Source organism: Spea bombifrons, chromosome 8 (genome assembly GCF_027358695.1).
Source record: "Spea bombifrons isolate aSpeBom1 chromosome 8, aSpeBom1.2.pri, whole genome shotgun sequence".
Classification (NCBI taxonomy): Eukaryota; Metazoa; Chordata; class Amphibia; order Anura; family Pelobatidae; genus Spea; species Spea bombifrons.
In genome coordinates this window covers 42997802-43018829 of record NC_071094.1, presented here as the reverse complement: position 1 = coordinate 43018829, position 21028 = coordinate 42997802, and the positions used below count along the sequence as shown (strand labels likewise).

General features: G+C 43.3%; 1 protein-coding gene and 1 long non-coding RNA gene across 2 annotated transcripts; both read left to right on the top strand.

Moving 5' to 3' along the window:
• The first annotated feature begins 181 nt into the window (after positions 1-181).
• Positions 182-828, top strand: LOC128502614 (uncharacterized). The gene is made up of 2 exons (XR_008355155.1): positions 182-365; positions 707-828. It is a non-coding gene; the product is annotated as an uncharacterized LOC128502614 (long non-coding RNA).
• Positions 829-12973: 12145 nt separating this feature from the next.
• LOC128503902 (lymphotoxin-alpha-like) lies at positions 12974-19161 on the top strand. Its single transcript, XM_053474096.1, has 4 exons — positions 12974-13012; positions 16465-16633; positions 18522-18581; positions 18669-19161. The coding sequence occupies exons 1-4, from the start codon at positions 12974-12976 to the stop codon at positions 19097-19099; spliced, it is 699 nt and encodes a 232-aa protein (XP_053330071.1). The 3' UTR covers positions 19100-19161.
• The last annotated feature ends 1867 nt before the right edge of the window (positions 19162-21028 follow it).

Sequence of the window (21028 nt, the reverse complement as noted above, 5' to 3'; positions counted from 1 at the left end):
AGAGAGGATAGCTTTGCTATTTTTTATTTTATTCCTTTTTTATTTTTATTCCTCCCCATTCGGTTTATCTCTCCCCTTTATGTTGCTGATTATCGTTGGCCCCCTGTATATGAGGTCAGCATTAGGATTTCTATTAAAGTCTTCATATTCAAGAAATATTTAAGCAGATTTGCATTTACAGCGCACAGAAGAGGCAGCACTGGCTGTAATATCAGACAGGTCTCTTGAGTCCCCTGTTGGGTGTTTATTTGTACTCTTCCCTGTCTTGCAGCAAAGTCTGGCCACGCGGATCCTGCCGACATCACTCACTTTAAACACTTTGCATCTTGTTTGACGGTCCCGGTGATTTTTGTAAAGGAGTAAAGGTGAGACGTCAGCACACAGCGCAGTTTGTGGCCCCTGGGGGGGGGGTTATTGCCCAACTGCCCCCCGTCCAACCATACCTCCTGTCTGTCTACCATTCTCACGCACACATGTCCTAGGGGTAGCACCCTGGAGCAAACCCTTCATAGTGAGTGTGAGTGTGAGTGTGAGTGTTGGTACACGCAGCCCGCAGACACACATACGCTCGCTTCACACGCTTACCCCGTGATGTGTACACGGGATGCAGGGACTCGGGACACATGGCATGTTTTCATTCTTGGAGTAAAAGCCTCGAGCGCAGCCTGAAGAACACAAAGAAAGCCTCCATGTTTCTTCTCCGTAGATGGAAAGCGGCGTCCGGGCTGCCGAAGGCTCACGGCGATCCCACGACCCCCGCGGTGGAACGTTCCGGAGGGATCCTCACACCCGACATGGATTTGTAATAAAGGGAATGTTAGCGATGCAGACCGTGGCTCTTCTTTGTGCGATGAGCGGCTTGTCTCAGGCGATGCGTTTTCCTAAAGGTGACCTGTAGGGGGTGCTGTCAACACATTGCAAGGGGGGATCTCCGCTGCCTCGCTCACCGCCAGGCATTAGAAGGGGCTTCCGACAATCTGTGATGGATTGTTCCACTACATCTAATTCTCGGGGGTTTCACCCCGATCTCAGGGTCTTGGGGTAAATGGGGAGAATGCCTGGGTCACACAGTTACCTCCGTCATATTCTACTCTGATGTAATGATATCGCAGCATCCCGGTGGGTGTTTTTTTCACTGCTAGATCACAGCTAAAGTCCCTGCTTGAACACAGGTGAATTCATTTACAATACAAGTCATGGCTTTTATGAGGAACACATTACAATGAAAGGGTTAATATTTTATAAGCATGTCGGGGTCAGGAATCACATTGAAAAAGATGATGATGAGCTTTATAAAAATCATAAATTAAAGTCACGCAGAAGCAGATCGGCTCGGGCCGCTGAAACGTAATAATTATACGATGAGCTGGGATACAAAGTATTACGCAAACATTAACGTGGGACATCGGGGTTATCGAGATCGGGGCTTCAGTATTTCTAAAGAGGAGAAATGTTACAACAAGAATTCTAAATCTAGAGAGTCAGAGGGTTCGATGGAATACGAGGGGGTAGATAAGTGGAGCAGCCTCCCAGCAGAAGTGGTAGAGGGTAATTCAGTGAGGGGATTAAACATGCATGGGATCGGCATACGGCTCATGATTCTAAGATGAGACCAACGACTGATTAAGGTAACAGCAGAAGAAACGGGCGACTAGACGGGGGCCGAATGGGGCCAGAAGATACGTTTCTAGTAAAAAACCAGGAGGCGCTGCTGTCCACGGTGCTGAAAACAAAAATAGACACTTAAAGCAATCTAATGTACAGACCACGATGAAGCAGTGATGACATCATATGATACAACCGCACAGACCCATATGCAAATGACATCGCCTTCTCCGCAGCCATCGGGGCATGAAGACAGAAACGGCTATGTGCTTTGCACAGCAGCCCGAGGGTATATATGGAGCATTCGCGCCGTTCTGTCGGGTGCTATGGTAACAAGACGGATCTTTATAAATAACTTGCTTAATATTTTTTGGTAATGGAACCCCTTGAAAGTTTCTTTTACATAAAATAAATCATTTACTGCTTTTTTTTAAATAGTTGTTAAAATACCCTCAGTAAAGCCCCCCCGCCCCGGCAAACACAGGGTGCGCACGTCTGCTTTGATCGTTTGGTTAGTTGGCACCATATAGTGAACCCCATTGTACCCAGAATCGTACGGCGGAAGAATAGATCCCCTGCCACTTTAAGGCCAGCGGCCACTAAATGATACAGGTGTGGCCGGTAAAGGTAAGTGCGAGCGTTTGCCCCGGTTGCCAGGTTTGCAGTCTCGCCCTGGCATGCGCACTACTTACTTTTAAGCCCCAAAATTAATTTTGAATCTAAAATCCATAAATCGCATTCTTTATTTTTTTAGTGGGATTATAAAATGTTTAATTAAATAATATTTTATATCATTTTTACTTTTATTTATTATATTTTGTCTCTACTGCAGTAATGAGTCCATCGGCGTGTACTACCCTTAATCTGCCACTAGGTGGCACTGGTACAGCAGGCAATTATTGGTTTAATAGCCACTTTTTTGGAGATGGAGTGAGGTTTAAAAATGTAATAAGATACAGATTGATAGAATATGGCTTAAAATTTCTGTTTAAGGGGAAAAAATGGTTAAAAATAAGGGGAAAACAAAAGAGGAATCAGAGATGGATACTAAATAGAATATGACGTCATAGACGAGGAGGAAGGTGACCACATCCTCACGCCATGTTTTCCAGGACACATATACATGTCCCATGTTACTGAACAACACATGCAAAGTGCTGCCCCCTGCAGTATGTGTGATGAATACCCAAATAACACACCCCTTACTCACTACACGGGGCAATAATCTGCACATGCAATGTGAATGTGTCCTAAAAATCATGGGCGATGGAGAAGCCGGGGGCTAATCTGTTTATTTTTCCACCTTACCTGGTCTTGTCTTATATTCATAAATACACTTTCTCACTGTATTAACTTCTACCACCTCTGCTGGAAATATGTTCCACTTACCTACCACCCTCAATGAAAAATTCTATAAATGTCTGACTTTCTTGTTCCAGATTTTTTCCTTTATAGCTTTTGTGCATTTGTTTTTTTTATGACATTTTCTTGTGGTTCCAGGATTTATATTTATATATTTTCCTACTAAAATGCATAAAGCAGTAAAGTTGAAAAATAATTGTAAATTATTATTTTTTTTTAAATCTTTGCATGGGGCAGCCCCAAATTCTGGGGTTTTCAGATTATAACCCGATGACTAATTAAGCTGTGCTGAGTGAATCTCTATTACTGTATTATATATTTATAAATTGGCTTGTAATGACACCAGAAATATTATATTCACACAAAACTGCTGCATTTTTTTTTTTAATTATCCCGAATATTTTTGAAAATTTCCAGCAAATGATTTATTTTCCAAAATCAAAAAGTGTATAATATTAATAAAAAAAACCCTCTCTATATAAAACAACAAAACAATGTTATGCATTTGGCTGCAAATATGAAACAGTTTTTGCCCCCATAAAATAATGTTTTTGGCGGCTGAATATGAGCCGTTTGTATGAGTTCTTCTCACAAAAGACATTTTTAGAGCAAAAACGGGTAACTTTTCCCCCCCGTATTGCGTCCCCCTGGTGTCTACGCTGTGTCCTTTACATTCAAATTGTAGGCTTCTTTCTGATTGGCCAATGCTGGATTACCTCCCACCTCTAGCTATGTAGCCATTGGTTGTTTGAGTTTAAATATATCTGCCCCTCCGCAACGTGCCGCCACGTTATTGGTTACTGTTCTTCACTGTGAGTTTGATTGGTCACCATGCCCCATGAGCTCAACACTGATTGGCTGGAGAGACTAATGGGCGATTCAGTTCATTCTCGATGTTTATTACCCGAGATTACGTCGTTTCCCTGCCCAAAAACAGCCCGGGTTTGTCCCTGACTGGCCCGTTGTGTCCTTCTTGGCAACTTGGTCTGCAGGAATCTTTAGAAGAGTTACTTTTTACTCCGAGATCAGAGAAATCTGGCCGGGGCCCCAATTACAGTCATTTAAACCTAAAATATATCACTAAGGCGAGCAACTGAACATCGCAACGTTTTCTGGGCAGTCATCTTGGCCAATCTCCCAGCGGCGATATTTATTTGAATGGTTTTGCAATTGTATGTCTAATCCAGAGGTCAGGGCTTGTAAGATAAGGATCGGTAAATATTAATTCGGGGGGAGGTCTTCCTGGCAGGTATGGGCAGACCACAGAGGAAGCTGCAGCTTCTGCCCCAGCTACGTGCGTTCGTCTGATATATTTTTGGAAGAGTGCGTATTAAAGTCCCCGCGGAGTCATAATATTCATTCTCCTTTACCGGGGCTGTCAGAGACGTTAAACCGTCCCTCTAATTTTGGGAAAGTTGTGGTTATTGTTTAAATCTCCCTTTTTTTTTCTCGTTACTCTGTATTTTTTTTAGGCGCAGATTCACTAAGATTCGCTCAGTTTTGTATAAGTTTGGCAGGCGCTGGTCTCACGATTACTCACAGATTCACATAAATGACAGTAAATCCGCCCGCGAGGAGAATGAATGGTTCCGTATGATTGCACCGCGGCGCTCCCCTTGCTTACGTCTACATTCATTCACCAATGATATATTAATTCACCAATTATAACCTTTCTTTCATTGGCTTGGATGGTTCCGGTTATTATTATATTATTATTATTATATTATTATTATTATTATATTTTTTATTATTATAATCATATTTAATTATCCTCGTCTTCCTCGTTCCGCCATGTTTTTTCCTGACTATGATTAAAGCCATAGTAGTGTTACTTCGTACTGTTGTATTCACATTGCCAACTGTCTTGCTTTTTTTCAGGACAGTCCTGATTCACGTCACAAAGCTGTGCTGACCAATCCGCTTTATGGTACGGCAGCTTTATGGATCCCCCACAATGTATCAACGAAGTGAAATTACTTAAATAATATACCACAGAACTTCCCACACCACCGAGCTCTGCTTCACCTCCCAACATATACCATTAGCAGGCGGGGGGGTGGAGCCCAGTTAAGGAGGGAGCGCTAACTCCCAATACCCTCAAAGGAGCAGGAATGATGCCCACGGGGGGGGCCAGCATGGGCTATAGTGGGCCTTGACTGTTGTGCGGAGGAGGGGTAGGCTTTTTGGCGGGAATTTCAGGGGTGGAGTTGGGGGAAGATTATATAAGTGCCTGCTTTCCCGGGCTCAGGAACCATTTTTTGTGGTTAGCTTACCTGGTTGCGTGTCCCACCTGTCCCACCCTCCCTCCCTTTTTCTTTTGTTTGAAGGTTTGTGTCGTTTGTCACAGTCTGTGGGGCGGCAGCTTGCCAGGTATCCAGGGGGTTAATGTGGTGGTAAGTGAATGGTTGGTAACATCTGATGGGAGGTTCTTGGCTGTCAGTGCTGGGAACCTCAGGTCAGGGTGGAGGCATCTCGGTATGTCCCTTCCTTAAGTGGCATTTGGTTATGGTACCTGGATTGCTTGGCAAGCTTGGGTGTTTATTGTATATATTTACATGTTGGTGTTTGAGTCATTGTCCTTGTTAACGCACCGATGTTTATTGTTTCAGGTTTTGGCGTGACAATGACTCTAATAATGTGGCCTTTTCTCATCCATATTTATGGTGTGGTGTCATTATTGGGGGGTTCTTAATGGGGAGTTAAGCCTAGCCCGGAGAATAGAAGCTACAACAGTCATGGGACCTGAGCAAGGAGTCGAGTGAGCGCTCGGGGTTTAGACACCGACTCAGGAATCCGCTCTGATTAATGGAGCCTTCTGGCTGAATTTAAAGTGCCCCCCCCACATGCTCATCCGGCCCCCGGCAATAAGTTTGGGTTTCGTTGAAGGACGTTAATTAAGTCTTAGGGGATTTTCTCGTTTAGTCTGCTGTGAGGTTTCACTAAATGCTTCAGCTACCACATCTCGGAGCATCTTACGTACAATTTATAAAAAAAAAAGAGACCTGATTATTTCTGGGACCAAATTAAACGCAGGATAAACTCGCCTCCTTCCGCCCGTCGTGATAAATCCCTCTGCCCTTTTACCGTTCCGCGCGGTAACTTTGTTTCTTAAGAAATGTTCGTTGAGCCCGTCCACGAGGCCTTTGTAATTGAATCCCCAGCGTCGGTGAGTCTGATCCCCCGCGCTGCTTGAGTTTAGTTATTGGTTTATGCGCTTCTGGGACCTTTGCCAAAAATTGAAAGAAGGAGAACTTTGTATCGGTGATTCGATAATTGGGGAGTTTTGCGCAATCGGTCTGGAAATAACGTTGATGGGTTAGCGATTTGTTAAGAAAACAGAACATTCTGTTGTTTCAGAGGAGGTATTTCGGGAAGGATAAATAGATTATGAATGCGATGAGGTCTGAGATCCAGTCGTGCATCCTGTCTACCCAGCCTGGATCCTGCGCATGCGCGTTAAATGGAAATTGCCTTTTAAAAAGGTTAAAAATCTCCATTTACCCCTCTAGTCCTAATAGGGTGAGAGTTTATCCAACTTAAAACCTAAGAATAATTTTTTAATGAATATATATTTTATTATTATTTTTATTATTATTATTATTATTAATTTTTTTTTATTATTTTTTTTTAAAAACATGGGTAGTAATTCTCCAAGGTTCCTTCCGTATTAAACAGACTTGCTTTCCCATGGCTCCCCAATTTTTTAAAAAGCCCCAAATACCTTCCCGATGGCTCCTTTAGTTAAAACCCCCCCTCTTCTCCCAGAACCCTCATGCTTAAAAAAAAAGCCCCCTTTTAGCCAGCGTCCCCTGTGTAAAAAGAGTGTAGGGCCCTTGGACTCTATGTTACAAGAGCCTACACCATCATTCAAGGTAGGGGTGGCAGGTACACATTGTGAAATTTTGGGGGCCACGATATAACTTTCTTATCTTTTCGGATCTAGCTTTGTAGCATTTGAGAGGCTTTGATCCATACGTTGATCCATACGTGCCGAATACTTTCCTTTTAATACTATCGCTGCCTTGGACCTGGCTCTGGATTTCTGGCATACATTAAATATATTCATTCGTCCGTCGTGTCGGCTGTGCGTCTGGCTGTCCGCACGTCTGTCTATAACCCATCCCGCGGTATCCGCACCAACCCGGCCATTTCTTTTTCCAGATCCCTGCTAGTGGATTTTTTTTTTGTTAATCCGTGCAACAAAATAAATAAAAACAAACCTTTTCTCTGTCCTAATTATCCGACTTTCTTCATGAATCACTCGCGGTTCTGTACAGTACGCAGAAACGAGCAGAGGAAGTGGTTTTACTGACATGATTAAATCTCCACTTCCCTTCATGTGCGAGCGAACCTCTGACACGGTTCTACCGCCCGGCGGGGTTATTACCAGCGTATAGATACTCGGCATCATTATACAGCGCGGCACATTCTTTATCAGAGTATAGATACTCGGCATCATTATACATCGCGGCGTGTTCTTTATCAGTGTATAGATACTCGGCGTCACTATACAGCGCGGCGTGTTCTTTATCAGTGTATAGATACCCGGCGTCACTATACAGCGCGGCGCGTTCTTTATCAGTGTATAGATACCCGGCGTCACTACACAGCGTGGCGTGTTCTTTATCAGCGTATAGATACTCGGCGTCACTATACAGTGCGGCGCGTTCTTTATCAGCGTATAGATACTCGGCGTCACTATACAGCGCGGCGTGTTCTTTATCAGCGTATAGATACTCGGCGTCACTATACAGCGCGGCGTGTTCTTTATCAGCGTATAGATACCCGGCGTCACTATACAGCGCGGCGTGTTCTTTATCAGTGTATAGATACTCGGCGTCACTATACAGCGCGGCGCGTTCTTTATCAGCGTATAGATACCCGGCGTCACTATACAGCGCGGCGCGTTCTTTATCAGTGTATAGATACTCTGCGTCACTGTACAGCGCGGTGCGTTCTTTATCAGCGTATAGATACTCTGCGTCACTATACAGCGCAGTATCATTATATTATTATATATATAATATATAATTGATGGTTTCCGTGCACTTTATGCAGTAAATGCCTCTCCTTCTCGTGTGTTTTTATCGTTTGGATTTTCTCCTTTCCGAGGATCTTTTGCTGAGACCTCAATCGTCTCTTTTTTCCCCTAAATTTCCTCCCGTGTTTTTTTTTTTTTCTCACACCTTCTTCTTCTCCGTGGGGCTCTCCCTCCTTCATCCCACGTCTCTCCCCCCGTCTTACTTCTGCCTCTCTCGGTTTTTCCATTATCAGTCTCTTTTCTTTATCACTTTCCTCATTTATTTCCCCTTCTCGCCTCTCGAGCTGCGACGTACAGCGGTTTTATGTTTTCGACACGGCGTAGGATATTTATTATTATCAAAGTTTATTTCGTTTTAAGGGATAGCCGGCTGTCAGGTGCGGCGACCAGAGATAAGCGTGAAAGGAAAGGAAGAGTGGGGGATTTTCTGAAACAATCAAACCGCCATATAACATACATATAACACACATCATATAACACACATGTAACACACATGTAACACACATCATATAACACACATATAACACACCTCATATAACACACATATAATACATCATATAAGACACACATAACACACATATAACACACATCATATAACACACATGTAACACACATGTAACACATCATGGAACACACATGTAACACATCATGTAACACACATGTAACGCACCACTTTCACTGCCCTCCCTGCTTAAAAAGTGACGTCCCAGCATCCTCCCCGGGAAGCCATTTTGCCCCTTGTATGCACTGACCCGCCAGCCTGTCGAGAAGTTTGGGCACAGCTGGGTTCAGACCTCTCTCTTTACCTGGCGTTATTTGCCCCGTGCTGCAGGGGCATATCTGTGTTTCCCCCTCCTCAATACTCCCTATTGCCTAAAAACTACATTTAAAGTAGTGCTGCTTAGCAACAGAGCCTTGCCAATGAACCCTGGCCATCCCCCGGCTGAGGTTGGTCTCGTAACACCGTGTGATCAGTAGTAGCATGGCATCCTGAGGCACGCTAGAGACAGGCGCAGACAAGGTGATTGAGTGAGTGTTAGAATGATTGAGTGTCTGCGTGTTTGCGTGAGTGTTGGTGAAGTGACAGTGGGGGGAGGGGGGGGATCTGGTGGGCTACCTGGCTTTATGCGCCTGCTTTATTTATGTTGCAGAACCAGTGACACATTTCCGCGTGCTCACGACTTAGGCCGGTTACCCAGCATGCTTTATGGTGTTTACGGCACACGGCGATCTACAACTCAACGCGTGAAAACGTTGACGTCACACTAGTGATGTCACACACGACCAATATTTGCAAACTCTCACGGCCCGGCCGGGGGCGCAAGAACCCCGATGTCAGCCGAGGCCACGGGTCATCCCACCGGTCCCGTGAAGACCCAGCGGGGCCTGGATTTCTGGGCACTCGTCTCTTCTTTCCTCTAAATTAACCGATAAAAGTAAGCGGTAATGTTTAGCAGAAGACTCCCCCAGCTTTGCATCTCGGATCGGCTTCCTCCCCGGCTGCTTTCATGTGGTTTGTATGAAAATTGTTACTTTCTCCTCTGTCGCTTTCGCTCTCTTTTTCTCCTCGGATCTCCCCTTGATAGGAAAGGCTTTTGATTTCTCCGTCTTCCCGTGTCATGTTTTCCCCTCTTCAGAATTCGTTTGATTTGCTTTCCTGTTTGACATTTAATTTTCTTTTTCTTTTAATAAATGTATATTTGTACAGAATAATCATGAAATGAAGGCTTTATGCATTTTTTCAGTATTACTAAACCTAATGGGAAATCCCACGGAAAGACCAAGAGAAACTCTTTCGTTCTGTAGATTGTCATGAAGTGTCGATCAAACGTTGAGGACACCAATCATTAATTATTCATTCATTAAAATTCTCGATTGAACATTTTCAGTCGCTTCTTTAATTGACATTTATGGTTTGTTGATTGGTGAAGATAGTCTGAGTTAAGTCACCTGTGTTCAAGCAGGGAACACAGCTGTTACATAGTGGTGAGAAAGCACCAGTTGGGATGTTCATATGTCATTAAATCAGAGTTTCGTATAAAGGAGTCGGTTACCCTGAGAATCTGACCGCCCCCCCCAGGAGATCTCGAGATTGGGGTAAAGGTTCTTGCTGTAGAAGCTGACTGAAACGTCCATAATATCAGAATAATGTGATTGTCTACACTTTTTTAGGGGTTTCACGAAGAACCGTCATGTTTGGTTTGGTCTTTGTTGGGTCTTTGTGTTTCAAGTCATACGTTAGACCCGGAAGATCGTCCACAGGTTGATTTCTTGCAGCGAGAGTAATAGTAAAGAAATTCACATTTCGGGCAGAGCTGAGTTTCAAAGTTGAGAAGGTTCCAGATCACCAGTACGTGGTCTACAAGGATGCGGAAACCAGAGAGAGAGAGAGAGAGAGAGAGAGAGGGAGAGAGAGAGAGAGGGAGAGAGAGAGAGAGGGAGAGAGAGAGGGAGAGAGAGAGGGATAGAGAGAGAGAGGGAGAGAGAGAGAGAGGGAGGGAGAGAGAGAGAGAGGGAGAGAGAGAGGGATAGAGAGAGAGAGGGAGAGAGAGAGAGAGGGAGGGAGAGAGAGAGAGAGGGAGAGAGAGAGGGAGAGAGAGAGAGGGAGAGAGAGAGAGGGAGAGAGAGAGAGAGAGGGAGAGGGAGAGAGGGAGAGAGAGAGGGAGAGAGAGAGAGAGAGGGAGAGAGAGAGGGAGGGAGAGAGAGAGAGAGGGAGAGAGAGAGAGAGAGAGGGGGAGAGAGAGGGAGGGAGAGAGAGAGAGGGAGAGAGAGAGAGGGAGAGAGAGAGAGAGAGAGAGAGAGAGCGAGGGAGAGAGAGAGAGAGAGAGGGAGAGAGAGAGAGAGAGAGAGAGGGGGAAAGAGAGAGGGAGAGAGAGAGAGAGAGAGAGAGAGAGAGAGAGAGGGGGGGAGAGGAAGAGAGGGAGGGAGAGAGAGAGAGGGAGAGAGAGAGAGGGAGAGAGAGAGAGAGAGAGAGAGAGAGAGAGAGAGAGGGAGAGAGAGAGAGGACGCTGGAAACTACAGAATAAAACTTTGAGTCCTAACCTTACAGCGCATGTTCTGAAATACAGAATTAAGGAATTGGCTTACAATATTCTAAAATCTTGGGCAAATGTCGGATTAAAATGTTCATTTCCCTTCATGGAGAAGAAAGACCACACAAGGGGCTTCTTGGTAGTAGGAAATTACCAAAATTTTACCACATTTTTTTTGCCCCAAATACCTACAGAAAGGAACACTCAGCCCCACGGAGGTTTTAGATACGTTTAACCCCATAGTTTCCCTTTTATTTAGAATTTCCCCTTAATGTTAAATGCTGGCGACAACCACAAACCTGGACAAAAAGGTCTCTGTCTTAGTAAACCATCTTGGTTATTTGTTAGGTTTAGTTTGTCACAAACGAGGCAGTAAGTAGAGGAAACAGAAATACCCGTCTTGCCCGTTCTCGCTGCGAGATAATGTGAGGGCCGAGCATTTAACTCAATAAACACCATGTTTGGGGCAAATAACCTACTCATTCCACACTAGATAGGGCAGTTGGGGTCGGAGGGATCCATGAAAGGTTCTCCTTAACAAACATGAGGATTTGAATTTGATTAGGAGAAAAAAAGGCAGATGAGAGAAGCAAAGATTTTCAGCAATTTTTTGGGGGTAAATTTTTGTGGGACATCCCCACCCGTCACCCCTACGCCCCAAGAGCAGCTATCCGAACGCCATGTCCTCAGCATCTGCATGATTATCATCCCTGTCAAACCTATTGTCCGTCGTACATTCATTCCCTCCTTGGCTTCTATTAGTCAGAACGTCAGTGTTTGGGTGATTAAGACTGAGTCATTCTTCATCACGGCAGTATAATAAATGTCAGAGTTTGTCCAGAGCCTGATTATTATTATTATTATTATTATTATTATTATTATCTTTAAATTATACAGCGCTTAATACTATCCCTTTTAATCGGAGACTAGTAATAAAACGAATTGCTTGCAGTTCCCCTTTTCTGCTTAATTAAAAAAATGAATGAAGAAATTTGTTAAGTCCTATTTTGCTTCCATTTTCAACGTTTACCAATCAGAAGCTCATCGAGCAGCAACATTTAAGAGCCAAATAACTGTATCTATCTACCCCCACCTTCGTTTCACTTTCTAACGCTATATGTCACTGTAAATATGTATATTTTGTTACGTCATTAAGTTTCGATCGTTACTTCCGCTGCTGCTTTTGTATCATTCTGGACTGTTTGAGAAACCCGCCCGTCTTATTGCATTTGTTCACCTTTTATTAACCTGGCCTTGACCCCCCAACCATTTGGATCATAAAATGGATCCAAATCTTCAAACGCCAATAGACTTGTAATACTATAAGCTCGTTGAAGGGTGCGGGGCCTAACCCGGATTACGGCCAAAAAAAATACTCACTGTGGCCCCCTTATATTTGGATAGCTGGGGTGTTCTAATTTGGAATCCCACCTATCGCCGAGTGGAGTTGTTGCAGTATAACTGGGAACTCTCCGGGTTTGCCCCGGAGTCTCCAGGTGAGGGGCTGCTTCCCCGAGTCTCCATGTGGCTTTCCTTTTTCTCTGAGAGGGCAGAGTCATGTTTAGTCACGCCCACTCCCTGCCCAATTCCCAGCTCATTTAACGTTCTCTGGGGCTAGCCCAGCCCATCGCGAAGCCACGCCCTCTGGAGCTCCTGGTAGTCTCCACCAGGATGTCTGCCAGGCTAGCACTGGCTCTTGGTCACAGTTACTGGACGTCCATATTGACCTTACCAAACAGGCTGTCGAGCGTCGGCCCCTGCAGCTGTATAACCACAAAGGAAATTCTCCACATGACCACGGCAAAGAACGTGGTTTTTGTAGGGTACGTCCGTAGTATAAACTGATGTCCAGTCTTCAGTTACTGGGCATGTCGTCACCGGGTTTTACTTCTGGAAAAGTGGCCATCAGCAAAAAAAAAGTCAAGGGGACACGATGAAGACGGGGGAGACGGGGTTTTTGGTGAAGTCGAAGGTGTGAGAGAGGAAGTCGGGGCTGAGAGAAAGTTCTAAAGAAAATGATAAGGCGAAAGCGATTACTAATTATCTTCCAGAATGAATTAAGATTTAACTTCATTCTGACTAATTCTAGATTTCTGAATTGTATTTTTTTGTGGTCCCTTCTGCTTCTATCAGAAATCTAGCCTGATGAACCCAGCTGCTGGCAGGGCTGGCGATGATGAGGGGGTCCTGGCGCTTTAAGACCAGCGTCCGTCTGACGACGTAGGTGCCGCCAATAGCTGGGTACGCTCCTGTAGCATGGAGCCAGGCATATCCAGCTTCTGCTGCTAGAGAACCATCAGGCATTGTCCCGGTCTCATGGTTTTTTTTACCCCAATCTTGGGGTGAGTGGGCAGATTCTCCTTTAGATTTCTTCGTTTTAATTGATTAATAATTTTTTTATATTGCTGACCTCAAATTAACTCCTGAATATTAGTATTGTGTAATTATTTGGTTGTAGGTTTAGAACAAAAATATAGTGGCTTGGAAAAGATGGGAGATAAGGGTTCGGTGCCATATCTGGGATCCTCCTGGGAGGTTCCCCACTGTGTATAAAAGAAAGCGGGGGCGGAGCCAAACCAGAAAAATACATCTGATTTCCAGGAAATTCAATAGGTGGGATGGGTGTGACCATGGAAAAGGTGGGTGGTACCTAAAGCTCCTCCCAGAATCATTAGACTACCCTGAAGGACCCAGTTGTTTGGTGCAGGCATTCTAGAAAAATACAGAGGCTTCCAAGGGATGGAGCCGCAAATTCCGTCCAAACTCGCTCTGTCCACCCCTTGCTCCACATCTTCATATGAAATACCCCAACTAGCTTGTCGTTGGACGGTAATGATGTCATTTTCATTACGTTTAAATGCCAGGTAATCTTGGGAAGCCCCATGCACAACAAACATGCCCTCGAAAAAGTATTAAAAGAGTATCTGCTGGCACGATACGAATAAATGTCATGTAACGTAGCTCAGCTTTGGCTGCAGACCTGCCTGCGTGTGCACAACCAGGAAGCGGTTTGTGCGTTCCCTGAAAAACCTGAGCAGACTGCTATAAATCTGCGGCCGCATTTCTTTCTTTCTGTGAAACGATGTCTATGTTTTGACAGTGGTCAGGAACGGGTTAATACGGCTGTGCAGGAAGTTGGTTGCTTACTACAGACTCCGTTAGAACGCGGGCGAGTGATATTAATAATCCCTCAGGACCTCTGAGTTATACATATTATGTTATGTTGATGGTTATCATTGGGCCAACATACAAAAATATGTAATATCACGTAAACCTTTGAGCCCTCGGAGGTCTCCGGTTCAGGTGGAGAGACTTCTGAGGTGAAATAAAAGACCAGACGTTCTTATGGGATAATACGGCTACAGACATTATTCGTACTGAGAATTGTGTAGCAAACGGCGTGGCTCCGTTCCATGAGAATCAGAATGAGAATCATTAGACTTTATTTTGAGGGTAAATATAACTGAAATGCGGGGGATTTTTCCCCGTTATATCTGGAATATTATTGGGTGTTATGGATCAGCGTTATTCTCTGAATAGGGGAGATATAGTTGGCTCTGGTAACTCCTTGCTTTGTTCTGCCCGCTTCTCACACCTTTTCTTATGTTATGGGGAACATCCTTCTTGGCTCAGGCATCGAGAAGGTGGATGAGAGCTTTAGGTCAGCCAATCGGAGAACTGCCCATGCAATACATGCATGTAAATGTATGGTGTTAGGGTGATTGTGTCAGTATTAAGCATTAGTATGTGTGTGGATGTTAGTGTGTGTATATGTAAGTGTATGGTGTTAGTATGTTAGTATTTTGCATTAGTATGTGTGTGTGTTAGTGTGTGTTTATGGTGTTAGCATGAGTGGGTTAATATGTATCATTAGTATGTGTGTGGGTGTTAGTGTGTGTGCATGTAAGTGTATGATGTTAGTGTGTTAGTATTTAGCATTAGTATGTGTGTTAGTGTGTGTATATGTAAGTGTATGGTGTTAGTGTGAGTGTGTCAGTATTTAGCATTAGTATGTGTGTGGATGTTAGTGTGTGTGTATGGTGTTAGCATGAGTCATTAGTATGTGTGTCGGTGTTAGTGTGTGCATGTAAATGTATGGTGTTAGGGTGATTGTGTTAGTATTTAGCATTAGTATGTGTGTGTGTTAGTGTGTGTATATGTAAGTGTATGATGTTAGTGTGTTAGTGTTTAGCATTAGTATGTGTGTGTTAGTGTGTGTATATGTAAGTGTATGATGTTAGTGTGTTAGTGTTTAGCATTAGTATGTGTGTCGGTGTTAGTGTGTGTGCATGTAAGTGTATGATGTTAGTGTGTTAGTATTTAGCATTAGTATTTGTGTGTGTTAGTGTGTGTATATGTAAGTGTATGATGTTAGTGTGTTAGTGTTTAGCATTAGTATGTGTGTGTTAGTGTGTGTATATGTAAGTGTATGATGTTAGTGTGTTAGTGTTTAGCATTAGTATGTGTGTGTGTGTTAGTGTGTGTGTGTGTAAGTGTATAGTGTTAGTGTGTTAGTATTTAGCATTAGTATGTGTGTGTGTGTTAGTGTGTGTATATGTAAGTGTATGGTGTTAGTGTGTTAGTATTTAGCATTAGTATGTGTGTGTGTGTTAGTGTGTGTGCGTGTAAGTGTATAGTGTTAGCGTGAGTGTGTCAGTATTTGGACTGAATAGTGAGTGATAAGGAAGCAGGTTCTGTATAAATGATTAAATGATTGGGCACAGAGATAATTTAATGCCATAGCCGGGAAGAACAAAGCGGGGAGTTTCTTGGGACTACAGACGCAGCAACACACGGGGGAGAAACAAAACATTCTTCCCATGAATTCCATTTCATATCTTGGCCGTGCTGAAAGAAATCCCATGAGTTTATACCGTGGATGTTTGGAAGCTGGGAGGTGGGACGAGGACCTTCAAGGTGTCCTTCAGCCATCACACAAAACTCCGGGGGTCTTTCGCCACGCCTGAACCTTAATGCGTAAAACGTTTTAGTCTCACCAAAACCTGCAAATGTATCCCACCGATAGAAACGTTGGACGGGCGACCCCAAGGTTTTATTTATTTAACCGAATTTTCTTTGGATTTGGGCAAAATGTGCATGGAGTTATAAGGGTGATGACATCACACCTGTGGAATGGAGAAGACAAGCTCCTTTATTCACTATATATCTGTCCAGATCTCCATACGTTCCCCATGAATGGAAATACCGCTTCGATCTGTCTCACTCTCTGCCGGCGTCTCTCCTCCTCTATTCGAATGACACGTCGGGATTTCCTTTCTGTCGCCCTCGATCCTCCGAAGCCCTGACTTCCTCTCTTACTCTATCTCTTAATTGTTTTCGGTGTTTTCCTGTCCCCCCTTCTCACTCTCCCTGCCTCCCACTCATGACTTTCTTATATCTGTAAGTCGCACCATCCTCCGACAGATCGCCCAGAAACACCTTTCAGACACAGACGCATCATACGCTCGCAGACATCATGCCGGTGACATCATCCAGAACCTGCATGCCAGAAATATTTTTCCAAAGACATTCTTGGGCTTCCCTGCTGACGATCCTCTACCTCCTTTCCCTTGTGGGGTCATCCCCAATTCAGGTGAGAGACGCTCCATTGCAAAGAATATTTTCTTTAAAAAAAAGGACAAATCAGGCCTTTTCTTATTTTATTAGAAAATGAAGGTTTCGGACGGAATTCACAGGATTTGTCAGCAGTATTTGCCGTTATTACTTATTATTATATTACAATACTAAATATCCAAAATTCTAAACTTTACACCTAAATATATTAATTTAGAGGCCTGTAGAGCCCCCCCCCGGGAAATGATACATGATACTAAAATGACACAAATGTTTCTAATATTGAATGAATTCTAGAATATTTAATACATTGGCGTATGACGCGCTGTCGGTTCTGGAGCTGACCCTGTTTATGTTGCACGCAGAGTGAATCGCAAGTCTTACAGAAAGCTCCAGAAGCGGAAGGTAGGAGAAAGCCGCTTTTATCGCTCCTTGATTTTCTGTGCTGTGGTTTCTGTTTTTTTCACTTCTCCATTTTCTAGACTTTGTGTCCAAGTAGCTGCCTGGTCTACTATTTATTATTATTATTATTATTATTATTATTATTATTATTATTATTATTATTATTAATCATTTTTTTTATTATTATTATTAATTATTATTATTATTTTTATTATTATTATTTATCATTATTAATTATTATTTATCATTATTAATTATTATTATTTTTATTATTATTATTTTTATTATTTATCATTATTAATTATTATTTATCATTATTAATTATTATTATTTTATGTGATATTATCTTTGCCGTATTATTATCTTGCATTATTTCTTTCTAAGCGTATAACATATTGTATAATGCACAGAGACGTTCTGGTTCAGGGGTGGGAGTTTTGTGGTCTGTGGATTGCCCCGGAACCTGCATACGTTAAAAATAAATAAATAATTTAGAGAGAGAGAGAAATGTAGATTCTGATGGGAGATAAGAGCCAGTTTGCCGATGTAAAAATATCAGCCTGAATAATTTATTCTATTTCTTTCACGCGCTGCGTTATCTTCTGCACTCAGCACTCATTACCCCTCAAAAAAATACAAATTGTTATTCATGACGTCTAACTTCACGGATACTGAAAGGGTCATCACTTCTCCTCATGACAGGGGTGGGCAGGCGCGGTGGGCAAGGAGGTAATAATTGTCCCCCACCCATGTCTGATCATATTTAATAGAACGTCTAGAGTAGCCACACGATAGGAGGTGGTAACACCCTGCCTGGGTCCTGTCCGGGTCCTGCCTGGGTCCTGCCTGGGTCCTGCCCGGGTCCTGTCTGGGTCCTGCCTGGGTCCTGCCTGGTCATTGGGCTGGGTTGATTTTTGGGGTTTTAAGGTGTTCTCCCTCCCCTTTCCTTGTCCAAAAGTGCCGCAGATTGTAGTAACAATGTCTTTGGCCCACGTCCATTCTCTTCCTGGGGCCAATATTGAATTATATCACACACCAGATCCCTTAATCTTTTCACCATGAGTAGAAGACGGGTGGGCTAGGTGGACCAAATGGTTCTTCTCATCTACCAGCAAACTCTATTTTATGACCCCCTCTGTTATCGGGGCTTTTAAGGCTGTAGAACCCCATGATACCCCCATACCCAGCAAACATTCTGAGCACCTAGAGAAGGACAGGGGAACAATGCCCCAAAGAGGGGTAAAGTAGAGCTGAAAGGCTTCATTTATTCCAAACTGGCTTGCTAGTGTTTTTCAAACAAAATATAATCCTTTTTTTAATAAATACATATAAAATATATAAAAACTGGAGAAGAAGACCCTGGTTCTTTTGGTCATTTGGGGGTTCAGTTCCTTGGCTGTTGGCCTCGCCCTGTGATGTTGGTGGCCCTAATTCTCCCCGCTCCCTGCTTGTAGAGTTACAATTTCTCTCCGTCTATACCATGCTGTATTGTTACTCTCTTCCAGGTCTTAAAATAAGGTCGAAGCCCACCAAAGGTGGCAAGAAGCCGGCTGCTCATTTTGAAGGTAAACCTACAAAAAATGGCGCCCATTGTTTTGAAACCCACTTGGCTTTGTTGCTTGATTCCGACCCTTCCTCCTTGTATCTTTTAGTCGACTCTTACAAAGGAAACACTATCCTCTGGAGGAACGACACCGACAACGCCTTCTTCCAGGGGGGTCTGTCGCTGAAGGACAATAAAGTCTATATACCCGGTAACGGCCTGTACTATGTCTACACCCAGGCCACCTTCCGCGGACGCAAATGCCCAGCGCAGAGCTCCATTTCTCACGCGGTGCTTCTCCAGTCTGGCCCGTACGGACAGGTCATAAACCTGCTAAGCGCTCAGAAGACAGCTTGCGGGGAGCAGCCTACGGAGACGCCGAGCTCGGATCACGGGAGGACTCAGCGGTGGAGCAGATCCATATTTCAAGGAGGAATATTTGACCTTGAGAAGGGGGACTTGCTCTATACCACAACCAATGGGCAGGAATACCTGAGCTGGACCTCCGGAGAGTCCTACCTAGGGGTGTATGCGCTGTGAGATACGGCTTGACAATGTTCTTGCGCCGTACGCGTATTTATATACAAATATTATTTCACTAAGAAAATATGAAATTGGAAAACTTTAAAAGAAATTTGGTTTTCATAAGCTGATAACTATAAAATAATATAAATTAAATAAAAAAGAGATAAAAATGTATTTAATAAATATTTATTTCTATTTAAATCAGAATATTTCTTTTTTTAATTTCTTATTATAATAATAATTAATAATACTTTAATTGCTGAATATTAAAATATAATTTATGAAATAATTTAAATATCTTTGTCACCCGATGAATAAAAGTTAATAAATATGGATCATTACTATTTATAAAAATATTTATTTTCAGGTCTCTTTCTGTGAAATATACGTAATTATGTATATATATATATGTCGAGCTTTGAGGGTTATTTTTGTTAATTTTTAGTGATATCCAGCGATGACTGCTGAAATGTAATTGTTGTTCAATAAATTATGTTTTTTTAATTGCATGGCCTGACGTGGTTAATAATGGGCGCGTGAGGACTGTGTGACCCTGAGAATATGCCCTCTTCATTTGAAGATTGGGGTAGATTTGACAATTCCAGGGGTAACTCTCTACTCTGGTGACATATTCTGGCCCAGGCTGGCTAGACTTGGGGTGGCAGGTCCATTGGGGAGGGTAAAATGAAGATCTGTCATCTCCCCGACTTCCCCATTTACATACTAACATACCCGGACACACGCACACGCTGACACACCGAGACACGCACACCAATACATACACACACACACACACTAACATGCCCCGACACATACTAACTTACCCAGATACACACACATTAACATACCCAGACACGCACACATACACACACTAATATGCACAGACACATACTAACTTACCCAGACACGCACACACTGACACACCCAGATACCCACACCAATACATACACACACACTAACATGCCCCGACACACATACTAACAAACCCAGATACACACACATTAACATACCCAGACACATGCATACACTAACATACCCAGACATGCACACATACTAACATGCACAGACACATACTAACTTACCCAGACACGCATACACTAACATACCCAGACACGCACACATACACATACTAACATGCACAGACACATACTAACTTACCCAGACACGCATACACTAACATACCCAGACACGCACACATACACATACTAACATGCACAGACACATACTAACTTACCCAGACACGCATACACTAACATACCCAGAGTCGCTCACATACAAACACGTTACGTGCCCAGACACCCAGAAAAATGATTGCAGCTCTTATCAGCCCCAACTGTGAGGGTCCTTCCGTAAGGTGCAAATATCCACGGATTTTGCCCTAAAATCCCATTAGAAAACGCTACTAATCAGGAATCTGTGACGCGGCGTGCGTGACCATAAAAAATTCCAATAAATGAAAGGGTGTTATGCACGGCGATTAGGACAAGCTGAGAATAGAACATAAGTCTCTTTGTAGACATCATTTATCGGTTTAGAGAAAGGATTGCAGGGAACTAAAAACAATCTCATGACTTGACCTCTAATAAGCAAACTAGAAATGTATAACCATTCAATCACATGAGCTCAGTACATTTGAAAAACGTGTTTTTTGCCCTGGATTTCCAGTTTTGAGGCTAATTGCTCGTGTCCTGTGCTCCGTTTAGGTGCTTGGGGTCCCGGCTGTCCATATAAATATTTTTCATGGTCAGTTGGGAGTCTGTAAGGTTACTGTTTGTGTAGGAGGCAGAGCCGGACCTCTTGACGGAAGGGAAGAACTTTGAGAGGCAACCCTGGCAACCTCATAGATACGACAACAAAAGGACCTTTTACACGCAATTTGAAAATGTGCTTAGGCAGACAGAATTAAAAAAGGATAACAAAAAGATAATTCACCTACTAAATCTA

What these genes read in the sequence shown, in the direction of transcription:
- LOC128503902 (XM_053474096.1), top strand. Translation starts at nt 12,974, where the DNA reads ATGAAGACGGGGGAGACGGGGTTTTTGGTGAAGTCGAAG. An exon ending in GGTTTTTGGTGAAGTCGAAG is followed by an intron (nt 13,013 to 16,464) that starts GTGTGAGAGAGG and finishes ATCCTCCGACAG; the next exon opens with ATCGCCCAGAAACACCTTTC. An exon ending in GCCGGCTGCTCATTTTGAAG is followed by an intron (nt 18,582 to 18,668) that starts GTAAACCTACAA and finishes TGTATCTTTTAG; the next exon opens with TCGACTCTTACAAAGGAAAC.